General features: G+C 46.6%; 1 protein-coding gene across 1 annotated transcript in view; it reads left to right on the forward strand.

Annotated features, from left to right (window-relative positions):
- Positions 1-17,973, forward strand: part of TMEM192 (transmembrane protein 192) — a 94,334-nt gene that overhangs the window by 59,683 nt on the left and 16,678 nt on the right. The window contains exon 4 of the mRNA XM_073644402.1: positions 189-320. Coding sequence (XP_073500503.1) covers positions 189-320 — 132 coding nt within the window. The remainder of the gene's footprint in view (positions 1-188; positions 321-17,973) is intronic.

A 17,973-nucleotide genomic window follows, 5' to 3' on the forward strand; every position in this document is an offset into this window, starting at 1 on the left:
AAAAGGTAAGCTCTTTCTATGTATGTGATCAAATAAATGCTTGGATGTTTAACCTGTTCCAAATGGACTTTGCAGCCATGAATAAAAAGTGGACATCTGGTTTTTGAAAGTCAATGAGCTGATGGTTTCTGTTTCTCCCTTTTCCCCAGGAGCATTGTTCTTAACTTATCTTTGTTCCTTTCTTTTAGGCAATGCGGCTGTACTCCTGATAATCTCGGCTGAGGATTCTTTTGGTTTCAAAAATCTCTATCTGTATCTCATCCTGGGTGTCCTTATATTGGAGTTGATCCTGTCTGTGATATTCCTCCTGATGTATGCAGGTGAGCACATGCGCCAAAGACAAGCTGTGGAATTCCTTTTTACTGTAGTTACGAAACCTTCACGCCACCATTGTAGACCGCCCCAAACCTGAGCTCTGTGACATCTGCCCTTCACTATTGTTGAGACTTTTTTTTTTTTTTTTAAAGTGTGGGGAGGGGGATGTAAAAGAGACCGGAAATGTTAACAATTGACAGTGGGGTCATTAAAGTTTCAATGTTTGCGTAAAACTAAAATATCCAGGATCGGGCAGGGGGGGAATGCAGGAAAAATGTGCAACCATTGGAACCTTTATAAGGCTGAGACCTGGAGGAAGGTGCCATTAAATAATTTTGTGGAGTGGGCCAAATCTGTTCCCTGCCCAGCCTCCCTACTTTATTCTATTTTTTCTTTTCTAGAGGCCCTCTTCAACAGCTCCTTGGCCTCCTTTACTATTCCAGGAATGAGAAGTGTTTCCTCCCTGATCAGTGTTTCTTTGATGTACGTTTATGCCCTCTCATGGCTGTTATCTGTAGAGATGGAGATTTCTACTCTTACCTGCTAAGTGTGTGTCCCTCAGGCTCATTTATATGGCCCTGAAGCAAGCTTTGCACAGGGTGTTGACAGATCCAGGGCCATGTTTCCTTTGCACACTTTAACAAATCCCTTTCACCCTTGTTTCTGGAATTGGCAGCTTTCTAAAGAGACTCTCAATGACTAGTTCACTAAATATAGATTTGTTAAAATTAAGGTGTGTGCTTTCTAGAAAATGGCAGAAGAAATCCTTGATTTCAATTCTGGGAATCTATCTATACAGTAGTACTTTAACCCCTTAAGGACGAAGCCAATTATGTCCTTAATGACCAAGCCAAACTTTACAATTCTGACCACTGTCACTTTGGGGTAAAAACTCTGGAACGGATCCCACTGATTCTGAGACTGTTTTTTCGGGACATATTGTACTTCAGGATAGTGGTAACATTTCTTCGATATCACTTGCGTTTATTTTGTGAAAAAAAAACAAACGGAAATTTGGCAAAAATTTTGCAATTTTTTTTTTAACTTTTAATTTTTATGCCCTTAAGGGTATGTGCCCACAATGCTGAATTGATGTGGATTTTTCCTGAGTGTTTCTACCTCTCTGGCAGAAAAAACGCATGTGGATTTTACTTTTTTTTTTTTTTTTTTTAAGCGTTTTTTGCATGCATTTTCACATGTATTTCTTCAAGCAATTTGGTGCATCACTTGGAAAAGTGCTTGACTGCAACTGGCATGGATTTATATTGTGTGACCAACTTATGCTGCTTTAAATGCAGCATCAATAGTAAAAAAAAAACAAACAAAAAAAAAACCATTATACTAACCTCTCCAGCGGCCCCCCGGTCTCCTCTCCGGTGGTGTCCTCTGTCCTCGGAGTCCCTCGGTGTTCTGAAAGGACCTGCAGTGCTCTTTACTGCGGTGCTCACTTTACTATTCTCATTCCTGAAATAGTAAAGGAGGCCAAGATTCTGTTGAAGAGGGCCTCTAGAAAAAAAAAAAAAAGTAGGGAACAAAGGACCTGCCATGACTTCGTTTAGTCAGCTGACAGGTCACGCAACCGCTGACGTCAGCGTTACTGTGACCATCACATGACTAAATGACGTCACCGCAGGTCCTTTCAGGACGCCGAGGAGACCGAGGGCCGCCAGAGAGGTTAGTATAATTTTTTTTTCTTTTTTAATTCTTTTTTTTACGAATGGTACCTGGGTCTGAAGGAGAGTCTCCTCTTCTCCAGACCCGGGTACCATCCGCGCATTGAACGCGTTGTATACATGCGGATGTTATGTGGTTCAATGCAAGTCAATGGTGGCGATTTCGCCGCGATTACACACAAGAAATGGTTGTGCTGCGCATTTTTCCGCAATGATAATCCGCAGCGGATGTTATCATTGGGAAACATGGCAGACAACTTAACCAGCGTTTTCGCGGCGGAAGTGCCGCCGCGGAATCGCATTAAATCCTCATCGTGGGCACACAGCCTTAATCAGAGAGATAAATCGCTCAAAATAGTCAATAAATAAATTTCCCGAATGTCTACTTTACATCAGCACAATTTTAGCAACAACATTTTTTTGTTTAGAAGTTATAAGGGTTAAAAGTTGACCAGCAATTTAAAATTATTCAAACAATTTACAAAACCTTTTTTTTTTTTTTTTTGACTACACAACATTTGAAGTGGCTTTGAGGGGTTTGCATGACAAAAAATCCCCAAAAGTGACACCATTCTAAAAACTGCACCCCTCAAGGTGCTCAAAACCACATTCAAGAAGTTAATTAACCCTTCACGTGCTTCACAGGAACTGAAGCAACGCGGAAGGCAAAAATTAACATTTAACTTTTTTCACACAAATTTTACTTCAGGCCCCAAATTTTTTTATTTTCACAAGGGTAACAAGAGAAAATGGGCCACAAAATTTGTTGTACAATTTCTCCTGAGCACTCTGATACCCCATATGTGGGGGAAAACGCAGGGCTTGGAAGGGAAGGAGCGCCATTTGACTTTTTGAATGTAAAATTTGCTTGAATAATTGCTGGACGCCATGTCGCTTTTGGAGAGCCCCTGATGTTCCTAAACAGTGGAACCCTCACCCCCTCCCCCCACAAGTGACACCATTTTGGAAACTAGACTCCTCAGGGAACTTATCTAGATGTGTGGTGAGCACCTTGAACCCCCAGTCGCTTCACAAAAGTTTATAACATTGAGCCATAAAAATAAAATTTTTGCTTTTTTCCCACAAAAATGTTTTTCAGACCCCAATTTTGCATTTTCATAAGGGTAACAGGAGAATTTGCATCATTCAATTCGTTGTGCAATTTCTCCTGAGTAAGCTGATACCCCATATGTGGGGGAAAACTACTGTTTGGGCACCCGGCAGGGGTCAAAAGGCTTTTTGAACGCAAAATTGGCTGGAATCGAGAACAGACTCCATGTCGCGTTTGCAGGGCCCCTGATGTGCCTAAACAATTGAAACCCTCCCCAAGTGACTCCATTTTGAAAACTACACCCCTCAAGGATTTTATCAAGTGGTACAGTGAACATTTTGAACCCAGAGGTACGACTCACAGAATTTGATAACATTAGGTCTTCATATTGAATATGTTGTCATTAGTCTTGAGCGCAACCCTAACAAATCCCCTAACTGCAAAGAATGAAAAAAATATATATTTTTTTATTTTATAATTTTTATTTTGCTAAGGTGCGGACAAAGGGGGCTTTGATTTTATTTTTTTTTCTTTTGATCACGGTGATAGTTTATCACCGTGATCAAAAGGGAAAATTCCCTATTGTTGCCGGGCTCCGGTTGGCAGACCTCGGCAGGTGCTCTGTTTCTATTCTACAGGAAGATGCCGGGGGATAGTGGAGGTACCTGGTGGGCTTGGGGGGCTTAATTTCTCTCTCCTCTGACATGACAGGAGAGAAATAATTGCAACCACAGGTACACTTTTTTTTTTTTTTTTTTTTCATCCTGATTGCCATTATTCACTGAATAACGGTGATCCTGTGATTGGGAACCAGAAAAACCGGCCCTGATCATATTCTCCAGGGTCTCAGCTACTCCCGGTAACTGAGACCCCGGAGAATTTCCGACTCTGGGGGGGCGCTACAGCCTTATTCCTCAGCGACGCCTTTTCACGGTGCTGATGAAAAAGTACCCTTAACTGCCGCCGGTCATTAAGGGGTTAAAGAAGTTTCTACTACTTGGACAACCCCTTCTCATACCTCACGCTTGGCCACAATAAAATAAAGTTTATACTCCCCTCCCATGGTGGCACTGTTTCTTGCGATGTCAGCACTCGCTCTCCCGGGGGCTCCTGTACTGTAGTTGTGACACCGGCGCCAAATCAGCGCTGGCGCCACTGTCCCCGTCTCCTGTCGAATTGAACATGAAGAGGAAGTGAGATCAGCTGCAGCCCGGACTTCGTCTTCATGCTCAATTTCTCCGAAGGCGGGCACAGTGACTCCAGCACTGATTGGCACTGGGGTCACGTGTCACAACAGCCACACGAGAGCCCGGGGACCGCGAATGCTGACACTGCTGGAACTGCGTGAGCATGGGAGGCGAGAATAGGCTTTTTTATTTTATCGGAGCCAAACATTTATATTAAGAATGGATTGTGCTAGTAGTGGACAACCCCTTTAAGCCTTTAACGCTTTTATATATCTGTCATGAGTGAGTATATCCATATTTCCACTCAAATAACCCAAGTTGTATGCAAATACCTGTTAGGTGCCATCTTTGTTTAGACTGGATTCACACAAGTATATAAAACAGGTCAGTTTTTCTTCCGGAGAGACTATTTTTCCATCTATAATCTCATCCGCATTCATGTTTGGTAAATTTTAACGACAGGTGATGTACAAAGAAATTAGTTTATGTAAAATTGTATAAAAGTAATTGCTTTTTTAATTTGGGGCCACAATGGAGCATTGTGACCTCGTATATTAATAAAGTCCCCTCCCATATAGTATAATCCCCCACCACCCCTCTTCATTATGGTGGCCACAGTATATTTTCCTCCTCCTTACAGTATTGTGACCCTCATATAATTTTGTACACCTCTTTGGCCCTCATTTAGTATAGTGCTCTTTACATGGAAATTTAAAAAAAAAAAAAAAAAAAAGCACCTTCTGTTTAATCGCACTTTTCAGGTGGCGCAATGCAGTGATGTCATTGCACCGTCCGCGATGTTGCCTGATGCCACGACCTCTGATAGTCCGTCAATATGTTTAGGTATCTCGAGTTGGGGAGCTGGTGGTTTACTGCTCCGCAATACTTTTTCCACTGGATGCATCCTTGTACGCACATCCAGCTTAAACTGACACTGTGCGACCACAGTAGCGCGAGAACCAATCTGCAATCCCTCCACCCCAGTGAGCTAGTCTGAGCCTGGATAAATGTCCTGCTAATCTTGCTGGTGGTGTTGCTGTACATTGAGATCTGCATCAGAAGCCTTGGTAACGCCGCCCTTAGCTGAGCCCCTGATGAAATTTTAGGGATCTGTGGAAATAATCCCCAAGATGCTGTGGTTGTTATTGTGGATAGACAGAAGGGGTGGCTCGCTGCAACACAATGAGTGATCAACGTCTGATCACTGTGCAGCTTACTACTTTATGATGGCAAGCATAATGCAGTGCAGTACGATAGTATTGTAGTGCGTTGTACGAGCAACCCAACTTCACAAAGACCAAGCCACTTCTTTTTTTTTTTGTTGTTTGTTTTCTTTGTTTAATTGCTATCACAAAATCTGTAATGAGCCCTTTCTATAAAAGTATCACATCGTGTGTGTGTGTGTATATATATATATATGTATATATGATATTTTGCCGTGGTTGAGGGGCACACATGAATTGACCAATTTATGCACTAAAACTACGTATAGTTGCTGAGCAAAACAGTTTAGATCTAATATTTTCATTGTTAAGGGAATATCTTGGCCACATGGAGAGATGCTGCATTCTTTCGATATATTTTATAGTTACCACAGCTGGCACCAGTTCACATTAGGAGGTGCTGGTCAGGTTTCTCTGGTGTGTATGATAGATAGATAGATCGAGATATACATACCTACCGTATTTTTCGGACTATAAGACGCACCTAGGTTTTAGAGGATGAAAATAGGAAGAAAAATATTTAAGCAAAAAATGTGGTCATGATGCCCTGTTATAGAGGAAGGAGTCTGCTGCTGACACTGGTATTGGGGTAATGTCCCCCAATTCTGTTAATATCCTCCATCCTGGTATATATGGCCCCTCCTTCCTGGTATACGTGGCCTTCATCCCCATCCTGGTATGCTTGGCACCCCTTGAGACCCCATCCTGGTATGCTTGGCACCCCGTGAGAGCGCGCACACTGTACCGCAGCGCGGCTCCTGCTGCCTCTCTGCGATCAGTGTGCCTGCTATTAAAGACCATGGATATTCATTGCAATCCATGGGAGTGGGTTGTAGTGAATATTCATGAGCTTTAATAGCGGGCACACAGACTGCAGAGCGCAGCAGGAGCCGCGCTGCGGTACAGTGTGCCGGCTATTAAGGAAAATGAATATTCCCTGCTCCTCACGCCCATGGGCGTGGGGAGCAGGGAATATTCATTTTCTTTAGGAGCGGGCACAGCGCAGGTTTCAGCAGTTTTGTGCCCCGCTGATCCCCTGCTGCTGCTCCCCCAGATCTCCTACCACGCGGAGCCACAGTATATACAGGGAGATAGTATTCGAACCATAAGACGCACCCCCCACTTTCCTCCAAAATTTTGGAGGAAAAAAGTCTGAAAAATACAGTACATGCATGCATGCCCTTTTTCATTTTCCTCTCCACACCCCTCCAAAAAGTTATTTTCAACATGTATACATATCACTCACAAACACAGTCCTCATGTGGCTACATTGATGAAACAATGACCTTGCTAATGCTCTAAGAACTTTAGTTTTTATTTTTTGCCTTTTATTTAATACAATGTCCTAAAGGAGTTAAAGGCTCTCCATTAAGACTGCCTTTAATGGTTAAAAACAAAATTACCAAAGTCCCTGGTACAGTGAGATGTTTCTTACTGTACTTGGTATGGACAAGGCTGCCGAGCCACAGCCTTGTTCTTCTAGTCGTTTATAGTGAATCCCAAGCTTGTGACGAGCCGGTATCCTTATTAGCGTGTGTTATGCTATGGACCTGGGAGTCTCCCTTTATTACATGTGATAGTCCTGCACTTATCTTTGCAGAAAAGATCCTTTTCTGTTTGAAGCTGACAAGTGATAGACTGTTACATATTCTCCATCACATTCTCTTGCTGCTTGCTTGCAGTGTTTGCTAATTTCAGCAGCAGATGGAAGGAAGGGAGACAGTCATTACTAGTGGGTAGGCGGAGCCCACATAGGATAGAACACCTCAGATTAAAAAAGAGTGTTGTCCGGCCCCTCCAGCTTGGGCTCCTCCTACTCCAGCTCTCCAGTCTAAAATTTGAGGTCACAGAGGATGGTCGCTGCTGGAAGCAGCTCCTCAGAAATTTTTTTTATTTTTATCGGACAGAGATTTGGACCCCCGTGGTCTTGAGGTCTCAGGGGTCTCAGCGCTGCTGGACCCCCACCCCTCCCTTGGCGGATCTGCATTACCCTTTGAGAGAGGTCCCTGCAGAACCCTGCCGGCCCCGGGGGATGAGGGATGCTTCCCTGGCGGGGACGCAAACCGCGCATCTGGGGTCACTGCGTTCTCCGCCCTGGGGGGAAGCTTGGGCACAGCGCCACAAATCCCTGGGGGTCCCTGTGGCGCTCAGCTGGGTGAGTACTCAGCATGTTAATGTGTTTTGAGTGCTTCAGCGGCTGCTGCGGCAGATGCTGCTACATGTATTCAGGTGGTGACTTGTGTTTTTTTGTCCGCAGGTGGATGCCTGCAGGACATGGAAGCGGGGCAGGAGCGGAGAGCGGAGGAGTCGCACGCGCTTTTTTTTGAAGCCGGCGGGGGGCGTGGCTTCGCGCCTTCCCGGTCTTTCGCGGGCAGGAAGCGCTCTGAGCGCGCGCTTTCTCCTGCCCCTCCTCTTCCGGCTTCTCTCTCCTCACAGCGCGGCGGCCATTACTGAACGGCTTCCATCGGGCTCCTCACTCTCCTCTCCTCCCGACAGACCGAAGGAACACTGCACCGCGGCCAGCTGGGTGAGTCGCTTCTGCCTGTCAGGGCAGAAGCTTAACCCCTCACCCCCTCAGCGCAGGGCACCTTTCTGAGGCACAATAAGGTGGCAGACTGTGCTGTCCTGCAGCTATTACCTCATATAGAGGTTCCTTTTTTTGTCTGGGGCTCGCACGTCCTTTTCATTTCACAGAGGTTGTGGGGAGTCTGCGACATTAACCCCTTATTAAGCGGTTATCCCTTAATTGGGGGTCAGCTGGGGTAGCTCTCTCTTTAAGAGCTTTAACCCTTCAGCTTTCTTTTAAGAAACCACACTGTCCTACTTACTGACAGGTTTAACCTGCCATATACTGTGTGAGGGCATGTCAGATCAGGGTCCAGGAGGTGCGGACAGTCTCCCAGGTCCGCTACAGCAGGGTTCCCCAACTCCAGTCCTCAAGGCCCACCAACAGGTCATGTTTTCAGGATTTCCTTAGTATTGCACAGGTGATGGAATTATTGCCTGTGCAGGTGATGCAATTATCACCTGTGTAATACTAAGGAAATCCTGAAAACATGACCTGTTGGTGGGCCTTGAGGACTGGAGTTGGGGAACCCTGCGCTACAGGATCAGTCTCGCGTGTCTGACACGCAGGAGTCCTCGACGGCGTCAAGCGCAGCGGTCGGGGGTTTCGGTGATGGGGCAGTGGTCAAAATGGAGGCCCTCACTCGTTCTATTGATGGCCTGTCTGACCTTCTAGGTTATTGGGTGTCAGCTAGATCCTCTCATGGCAGGAAGCGCCACAGGCCGGTACTGCCCTCCCCGCGCAGCGACTCGGAGATCTCTGTTATGGAGGGTTCCCCTTCAAGCTCAGATGGGGAGATGTCCAATTCGGATAAGGAGGATCGGCAGGGGCACTCTGCCTCTTTTTTGGGCCGTGCAGAGGCTTTTATTGGAGCCATGAGGGAGGCGTTACAGTTTCCGGAGGAGGTAACTAGACGTCCTGGTAAGTCGGCCCGGATGTTTCAGGAGTCGCATAGGTCGCGCTTGGCATTACCATCTCTGGATGAGCTTAATGGGGCAGTGGAGAAGGAACGCCTGTGTCCAGATAAACGTTTTCAGGGGACACGGTTTTTTGAGGCACTGTATCCGTGTTCCACGGAGTTGATTGATAATTGGATTCCTTCTCCTGAAGTGGATGTCCCTTTATCCCAGCTTAGCAAATCCTCATTACTGCCTGTTAAAGGGAAGGCGAGTCTGCAGGATCCGCTGGACAGAAAAACGGAGATGGCGGCGAAATCCATCTACGAGGCCGCGGGTCATGGATTCAGAGCGGTGCTAGGATCCATGTGTGCTTGTAAAGCTTCCCTAAGCTGGTTGGACCGTCTACGGACGGCGTGGCAGGATGGATCCCCGCTATCCGAGGTAGATGGGCTTTTCAAGTTGTTGGAGGATGCGGCCCGATATGGCAGTGATGCAGGTTTGGATACCGCGTCACTGCTGTCCAGGGCGCAATCCTCGGCGGTCACAGTCAGAAGAGCACTGTGGCTCAGACAGTGGACTGGGGACGCGGTTTCCAAGCAAGGTTTGCTATCTTTAGCTTACAAGGGTGGTCAGTTATTTGGATCTGACCTCACGGAGCTGATTGTCAAGGCAAAGGCAAAAGAAGCGGCCTTACCACAGCGAAGAACTGTGGCTTCTGCGTCGGGCAGGCCTAGTGCCGGTAGTAGTCTGTGGCCCTTTCGGTCCAGGGGACGGTCCGGTCAGCCCTCTTGGGGATCGGGTCGTCCCTCTTTTTCAGGAAAAAAGGCTTCTCCGAAATCCCGCACTCCCTGGAAACAGAGCTTCCGTCAAGACAAGCGGGAAGCTGACAAAAAGCCCGCTAAGGCGGACTGACGCCAGGTTTTCTCTCGAGTGGGGGGTCGCCTGCTCCAATTCGAATCGACTTGGGCGTCCTGCGTTTCGGACGCCTGGGTGACGCGGGTTGTGTCAGCAGGCTACTTCATAGAGTTTCTTTCTCGACCCCCGGACAGGTTTTGCCAATCTCGCATTCCGTCAGAGCCCGAGCTAGTTGCCGCTCTACGGCAGGAGGTCGATTCCCTTCTGCAGAAGGGTGTGGTGGTACCGGTTCCGCCGGAGGACCGGGGAAGAGGGTTTTATTCAAACCTCTTTGTGGTCCCCAAAAAGGAGGACAAATTTCGCCCCATTCTGGATCTCAAAAGATTGAATCGGCATGTCCGCACCCGGAAATTCCGCATGGAGTCGCTTCGCTCGGTCGTGGCGGCCCTGTCGCAGAACGACTTTTTGGTGTCAATCGACATTCGCGACGCTTATTTGCATGTTCCCGTCGTAAGGGCCCACCAACGCTTCCTTCGTTTTGCCATAGGTCAGGACCATTTCCAGTTTGTGGCCCTACCATTCGGGTTGGCCTCGGCGCCCAGAGTTTTTACAAAAATTCTGGCACCTCTCATGGCGATCCTTCGAAGACAGGGGGTTACGGTTCTTCCCTACCTGGACGACCTTTTGATTGTGGCGTCCTCAAAGGAGGAGGCGGTGACGGCTCGCAATCTATCCCTTCAGCTCCTGGAGGACTTCGGGTGGCTGGTCAATTGGAAGAAGTCGTCTCTGGAACAGTCGCAGTCAATCCTGTTTTTGGGGATGCATTTCGACACGGTACGAGCAGTGGTGTCCCTGCCTCCAGACAAGCAAGCAAGTCTTCTTCGACATGTACAGGTTATGAAGTCTTCGACAGCAATGTCCCTTCGAAGGTGTATGCGCCTTTTGGGTTTGATGGTGGCGTCAATGGAGGCACTTCCGTTTGCCCAATTTCATTCCAGGACTCTCCAAATGCTCATTCTGAACCGTTGGGATCGATCACAGGCTTCGCTGGATCGCAGTGTCATCATCTCCCACAGGGTGCGAGAGTCTCTAGAATGGTGGTTACGTCCGGAAGCGTTATCCCTGGGGAAGTCCTTCCTCCTTCCGAGGTGGTCGGTCATAACCACCGATGTCAGGCTGGGGGGGTGTCTGAAACGATCTCTGGATTCAGGGAGTATGGTCGTCGGAAGAGTCTGTCCTGCCGATCAACATCCTGGAATTGAGGGCGATTTTCCTTTGCCTCCAACACTGGACGGTCCCTTTAAACGGTCTGCCAGTCCGAGTGCAGACAGACAACGCGACGGCGGTCGCGTATATCAACCATCAAGGTGGAACGAGGAGCTCCAGGCTCATGATGGAAGTGTCTCGGATCCTGGTATGGGCCGAGGCCAAGGTGCCAGCCATCTCTGCGATTTACATTCCGGGAGTTCAGAATATCACGGCGGACTTCCTCAGTCGCGAGAAGGTGGATCCCGGAGAATGGAGTCTTCACCCAGAAATTTTTGCACAGCTGTGCTCCCGTTGGGGAACTCCTCAAGTGGATTTGATGGCATCAAGGTTCAACACCAAGTTACCGACGTTCATGTCCAGGTACAAGGACCCGAAGGCTGTGGCGGTGGATGCTCTGGTGGCTCCGGGGGACCAATTCGAGCTAATCTATGTGTTCCCGCCGATATCCTTACTTCCTCTGGTGTTGCGTCGGATCAGACTGGAAAGAGTCCCGGCTATGTTAGTAGCCCCAGACTGGCCAAGGAGGACGTGGTTCTCGACGCTGGTGTCGCTTCTGGCTGCGCCTCCACTTCCTCTCCCTCTTCGCCCGGACCTGTTAACCCAAGGGCCCGTTCGTCATCCGGACCTGAAGTCTCTGCGTTTGACGGCGTGGCTCTTGAGACCGAAATCTTGACTCGTCAAGGTTTTTCAGCCGAAGTCATTGCCACTCTGCGAGCTGCCAGGGGTCCTGCCACTACTAGGATCTATCACAAGACTTGGGAGGCCTTCTTTTCATGGTGTTCGGGTTCTTCAAGGAACCCGAGGATTTTTTCCATTCCCAATTTGTTGGCCTTTTTGCAGTATGGCCTGGACAAGGGTTTGGCAGTTAGCACTCTGAGGGGTCAGGTTTCTGCTTTGTCCTTGCTGTTTCGGAAGGCTATCGCCTCGCGTAGGGACGTTCGTTCCTTTTTTCGCGGGGTAACCCGTCAGTTTCCGCCGCGGAAGGCGCTTGTGTCCCCTTGGCGGCTCAATCTGGTCTTGGAGGCTCTTCAACATGGGCCTTTTGAGCCTATGGACTCCGTTAGCCTTTCTTTGCTTTCTTGGAAGGTTGCCTTTTTAGTGGCAGTCACCTCTTTGAGAAGGGTTTCTGAACTGGCGGCTCTTTCTTGCTCGCCTCCTTTTCTGGAGTTTCTCCCGGATCGCGTGGTGCTTCGCACACGGGGCGACTTTCTACCTGAGGTGGTGTCACAATTTCATGTTAACCAGGATATTGTGTTGCCCTCGCTCTGTCCGGAACCGAGGAATGCGAAGGAACGGGCCTTGCACTCATTGGATTTAGTGCGGGCTTTGAAGTTCTATTTGTCTATTACTCAAGGTTTTCGGAAATCGGACTCTCTGTTTGTGATTCCAGCAGGTCGTCGGCGTGGTCAACGAGCTTCCAAGGACACTATAGCTCGATGGATTCGGTCGGCCATTTTAGAGGCTTACCGACTCAAGGGCGAATCTTGTCCAATTAAGATTCGAGCTCACTCCACGAGAGCTGTGGGTTCATCGTGGGCTTTTCATCAAGGGGCCTCGGCAGCTCAACTCTGCCGGGCGGCTACCTGGCGCTCCGTCCACACTTTTACAAAGTTTTATAAGGTGGACGTCAGTGCTTCCGCTGATGCAGCCTTAGGACGTAGGGTCCTGCAGGCGGCTGTAGTTTAAGTTATCGTTAACTTGTATTTAGCGCTAGTTGCGCATTTTTCTAGGTTGTTGGGATTCTGCCTCTGTTGGTTTTTTCCCACCCTTAATTTTTGGACTGCTTTGGGACGTCCCACTAGTAATGACTGTGTCTCCCTTCCTTCCATCTGCTGCTGAAAGACGGATTTTGGTAAGACCTTACCTGTAAAATCTTTTTCAGCGAGGGAAGGAAGGGAGACACGGCTCCCTCCCATGGCAGAAGTGTGTTGTTGTGTTTTCAGATGCAGCGTGACCCTTCTCTGATAGCGATTATCTGGGCTGAGGTCGGCGCGCTAAGGCTCTGTTCCAGCATTGCCAGCTCATCGCAGTGGTCCGGTCCAGTGAGTAGTACCTGGGACTGTGTGGTTTTTCTGTTATATGCATAACCTGTCTCTTGTTTTTTCTCTGAAGTTCTTCAGAAGGGGTTATGTTGCTCCGCTGGTGATATTTGCTCTTCCTTAGCTTGTGTACGGACTGCAGAGCTGGAGTAGGAGGAGCCCAAGCTGGAGGGGCCGGACAACACTCTTTTTTAATCTGAGCTGTTCTATCCTATGTGGGCTCCGCCTACCCACTAGTAATGACTGTGTCTCCCTTCCTTCCCTCGCTGAAAAGGATTTTACAGGTAAGGTCTTACCAAAATCCGTCTTTATTTTCTCCAGCTATTTGAGCAATTAATAAGATCAAAGGATATTTTCTCAGTCTAGATCAAACACTTTGGTTAGGCTATAGGGATATAGCCATGGCTCACATACAGGTTTTTTTCCTCCGTCTCAAATTTATTTAGAACCAGTTAATTTTTTTTTTATTATTATTTCTGCACAACTTTCTCGGTCCGGTGTCTTGTGCCCTTCAGTCATATTGATAATGACCAGTTTATAGATTGGTTATGTTATTAGAAAATATTTAAATATCAATAAAGTGGCAAAACTATTGTGACCAGCCCATAGATTTCTATAGATCGAATACGTCTCCTTTTGGCAAGTAAAATCCTACTTTTCCCATAGCAGTAAAATAGCTGAAAGTCTAAGATTTTTAGAAGCCAGACCTGTAACAATCAGCTCATCTCTGGCCTAATTTCAACATGAAAAAGTCTACATGAGGCTGCGTTCACACATTGCGTATTTTCGCGCGCTTTTTGAAAATACGCAATGTGCTTTGTGTCTGCCAGCAAAGTGAATGGGAAATTCACTTTGCCGTTCAGACACTGTGTAATTTTACGCAGCGGGAAAGCGCAGCTGCGTAAAGAATTGGCATGTCAATTATTTACGCAGCTGCGTCCTGCGCTTTCTCTCTTGTGCCCATTGTAAGCGATGGAATTACGCAGCGGTGTTCACACACTGCTTAATTCCATCGCTTTTTTACGGAGGCGCAGGATGGATACTCACCCGATGTCAGGGGAGAGGCGTCCGGTCCGCTCCAATCCCGCGCTTCCAGCATCTGCCGGTGAGCCGATCAGCTGTTGGCTAACCGGCTTGTAACCGGCCGGTCAGCTGACAGTCTGCTGATCACTTCACGGCAGATGCTGCAAGCGCGGGACGGAGCAGACTCTTCTCTCATCCATCGGGTAGGCGAGTATCCATAGTCTGTACATACACTGCTAGGGACACACACAGTACACACACACAGTACACACACACAGTACACACACACAGTACACACACACGACACACACAGACACTTGTCACACTGAAATGAAGTGTGACCTTACACATGTCACCCTTCATTTTCACACTGCTTTTTTTTGCTGCGCTTTTTTACGCAGTGTGTGAATGGAGGTGCTTTTTTTACCTGCTTAAAAAAACAGGAAAATACGCAGCGTAAAAAAATGCAGGGAAATACGCAATGTGTGAACGCAGCCTTTGACTGCTCTTTTAATGTAGAAGTTTTGCAGAGAAGAGATTGAATTTCCTGACTAAGGGTATGTTCACACTTCTTGTTTTTTGCCACAGAAAATGCAGCATTTTACTGTCCCAGCAAAGTGAGATTTCTGAAATCTCATGCACATGCAGCTTATTTTTTCCTTTTGTAGATTTGAAACCATTTCAAATCTGAAGCATGTTAATTTTTTTTCAGCATTATTCACACATTCTAGTGAATGGGGGGGAAATGCACACAAAAAATGAGCTTTTTTTTATGCAGAGTTTTTCTTGCCAGGAGACTAGTATTTGCTGCTGACATCTCTGCATCAAAAACTTAACGTGGGAACATGGCTCAACTCTTGCATGTTTGGATGGTAAATATGGCAAGGATGGCTTTGCCAAGATGTCCAGAGCCTGTGAATCATGCTGCCCAAACAACGATTCTTGATTGGGACTGTAAAACCCGACCCGACCACTGGGTCTCCTGTCCATAGCAAACTACCTCATAGGCATATATGAAGCAGTTGGCTTAGGTCGGGAGACTCGGGCCTCGTCGTAGATCCTAGATCTGGTCAGGAGACTTGGTGGTCCGGCCCGGTCATGGATCCTAGCGAAGTCCATATTTCACAGATATATAAAACCCGGCCTAAGGCTTAAATACTACTTAAAATATCACAATGTCAAAGCAAAGCTAAAACAAGAGAGGATTCGTAATACAGAAGAGTTAATAATCTCTACATTTTGGTATTCCTATTTGCAAGCCAAAACTAGGGAGTGAAAGTACAAATGCTAAATACTAATCAGAATACTACCATGCGAAAGGGACTTTACTTTGATAACTTGTATTTACGTTCCATCCCTTTTAATTATCACCGATCAGACTAAGGCTGCGTTCACACATTGCGTATTTTCGCGCGCTTTTTTGCGCGCGCTTTTTGAAAATACGCAATGTGCCTTGTGTCTGCCAGCAAAGTGAATGAGAAATTCACTTTGCCGTTCAGACACTGTTATTTTACGCAGCGCGAAAGCGTAGCTGCGTAAAGAATTGGCATGTCAATTCTTTACGCAGCTGCGTCCTGTTCTTTCTCACTATTGTGCCCATTATAAGCGATGGAATTACGCAGCGGTGTTTCCATCGCTTTTTTACGGAGGCGCAGGATGGATACTCACCTACCCGATGTCAGGGGAGAGGCGTCCGGTCCGGTCCGCTTCAATCCCGCATCTGCCGGTGAGCCGATCAGCTGTTAGCTAACCGGCCGGTCAGCTGATTACAAGCCGGTCATGTGACAATCAGCTGATCGCTTCACGGCAGATGCTGGAAGCGCGGGACGGAGCAGACGTGTCTCTCATCCATTGGGTAGGCGAGTATCCATAGTCTGTACATACACTGCTAGGGACACACACACGACACATAAACACACAGGACACATAGACACAAACAGTACACATGTCACCCTTCATTTTCACACTGCTTTTTTTGCTGCGCTTTTTTACGCAGTGTGTGAATGGAGGTGCTTTTTTTTACCTGCTTAAAAAAACGCAGGGAAATACGCAATGTGTGAACGCAGCCTAAATGGAGTGACTATCCTACAGGCATTCCATTGCTCAGTTTATTCTGTGGGACTACCCGAGATGGCTAAGCATGGAGTGGTGGTGCATGGAGGACTATTGCTCTTTCCAAACGGGGCATGCCGGAACCCTGTTCTCAGAATTGGAGAGAGTCCCAAATGTTGGATCCAAGCATTCAGCAAATTATCTCTTAACCTGTGGATAGGTAATAATTAGCATTTATAGCCCAATGCAGCCTGTAGCTTGATGTGCAGTTCCTATAATATTTACTAGATTTCCTAGGATCTTTCCTGTAACATTGTAAGAGGAGAACATCTTATCTCTCTTGTGTCTTTGACCCCTATTGTTCTATCTAATTTTGTTTGTGTTTTGTGTTCGATTCTCCTTGAGCCTCTGCAGGTTACTTTGATGTTATCCCCTTTCCATGGTTGTTTTCAGTTTTTGGATTTGAAGGTTGTATTTTGTTTTGCAAGTGAAAACCCATCCAAAGCAAAGAGGTTTTCTTTTCTATACAATCCCTAACTTCAAAGGCTCAATACTTTTTTTTTTTTTTCTTCACATCCTTGGTGATTAAAAGGAGAATTGATCATCCTTTTTTTCTGATCAGTGTCCTTTACCATTTAATTGGACAAACATTTCACTAAGTAGTTGGCTTTTGTCCTTTTTAAAGGTGTTTGAAGTTGAGACTGGCTATCCAATCCGTGCTGTGCTTGAATGAAATAAGCTTTTTAAAACTGGGTTTTCACACCTGCTTTAAGATAAGACTCCCTACTTGTTGTTCTTAAGCCAACCTAATATAGCTTGAGCTGTGCAGCAAACAAGATTAAATGTAGACTGATGAGGTGGAATAGAGAACACCAGCATAGGATAGTACTTGTAATAAAACACTATCTCATATTCTTTGGGGTTGCCTTTAGATTGTATAGTCTTCTGAGCCATCTTACTACTTGGAAGAGTTGCCTTAGGGTGCATTTAGACCGGCCGACCCCCAGTCATTAAATAACCGCTGATCAGCTACATAGCAGCCCATTATTTGTCGTTAAGTAACCTGTTTGGACAGGTCGACCACACTTTCACGCACACAGCAAGATCGTTAATATGATTGGGTGCTTTAAAATATCATTGTTCTCGGCAGCACGTCCTCTTTACACATGATGCTATTTTGCCTAGAACGATTCTTTTTCAACCAAGCTTAATTATCACTGGTTCTTTAAGTGATCGGCAGCCAGTTTAGACTGGCCAATTTATCGTGGAAATGAGCTTTCTGTATGATCTGCCTGTGTAAGTGCACCATTATTTTATCTTTTGAGAATGGGATTATTAGGGAAATCAATGTCCTGATTGCTAATTCTCCTGTGGATAGACGTGTCCGGTTATAATCAGGGCTGTGGAGTCTGAGTCGGTCCATTTTATACAGACTCAGATTCCAACTCCTAAAATATATAATAAATTGGGTACAGTATTTCAGTGCAGTTTGTGAGGAATATTTTTTTCATAAGAATTTTGGAAAGTTATGAAATGTCCTATTCCTGATCTAAGGGTCTAGACTTTTAGCTGAGATGATCCTGTGATACAGTAAATTCATCACTTAAACATGAGCCGTGTATGAGGGAGTCGGAGTTGGAGTCTGTGTCAGGGAAATTGAGGAGTCGGAGTTTTAGCTTACCGACTCCACAGTCCTGGTTATAATTGTCAGGGGCTGCACTATGTGGCCACCACAGAACAGTCAGCATGCCGCCTGATGTCTTTTAATCACTTACTACAGGTCAGATGAGCCTTTAGTCTCCTATCTTCATCTCGTTGGGT

Source organism: Phyllobates terribilis, unplaced genomic scaffold (genome assembly GCF_046119375.1).
Source record: "Phyllobates terribilis strain yellow unplaced genomic scaffold, ASM4611937v1 Scaffold_1__5_contigs__length_1240528914, whole genome shotgun sequence".
NCBI classification, from domain to species: domain Eukaryota; kingdom Metazoa; phylum Chordata; class Amphibia; order Anura; family Dendrobatidae; genus Phyllobates; species Phyllobates terribilis.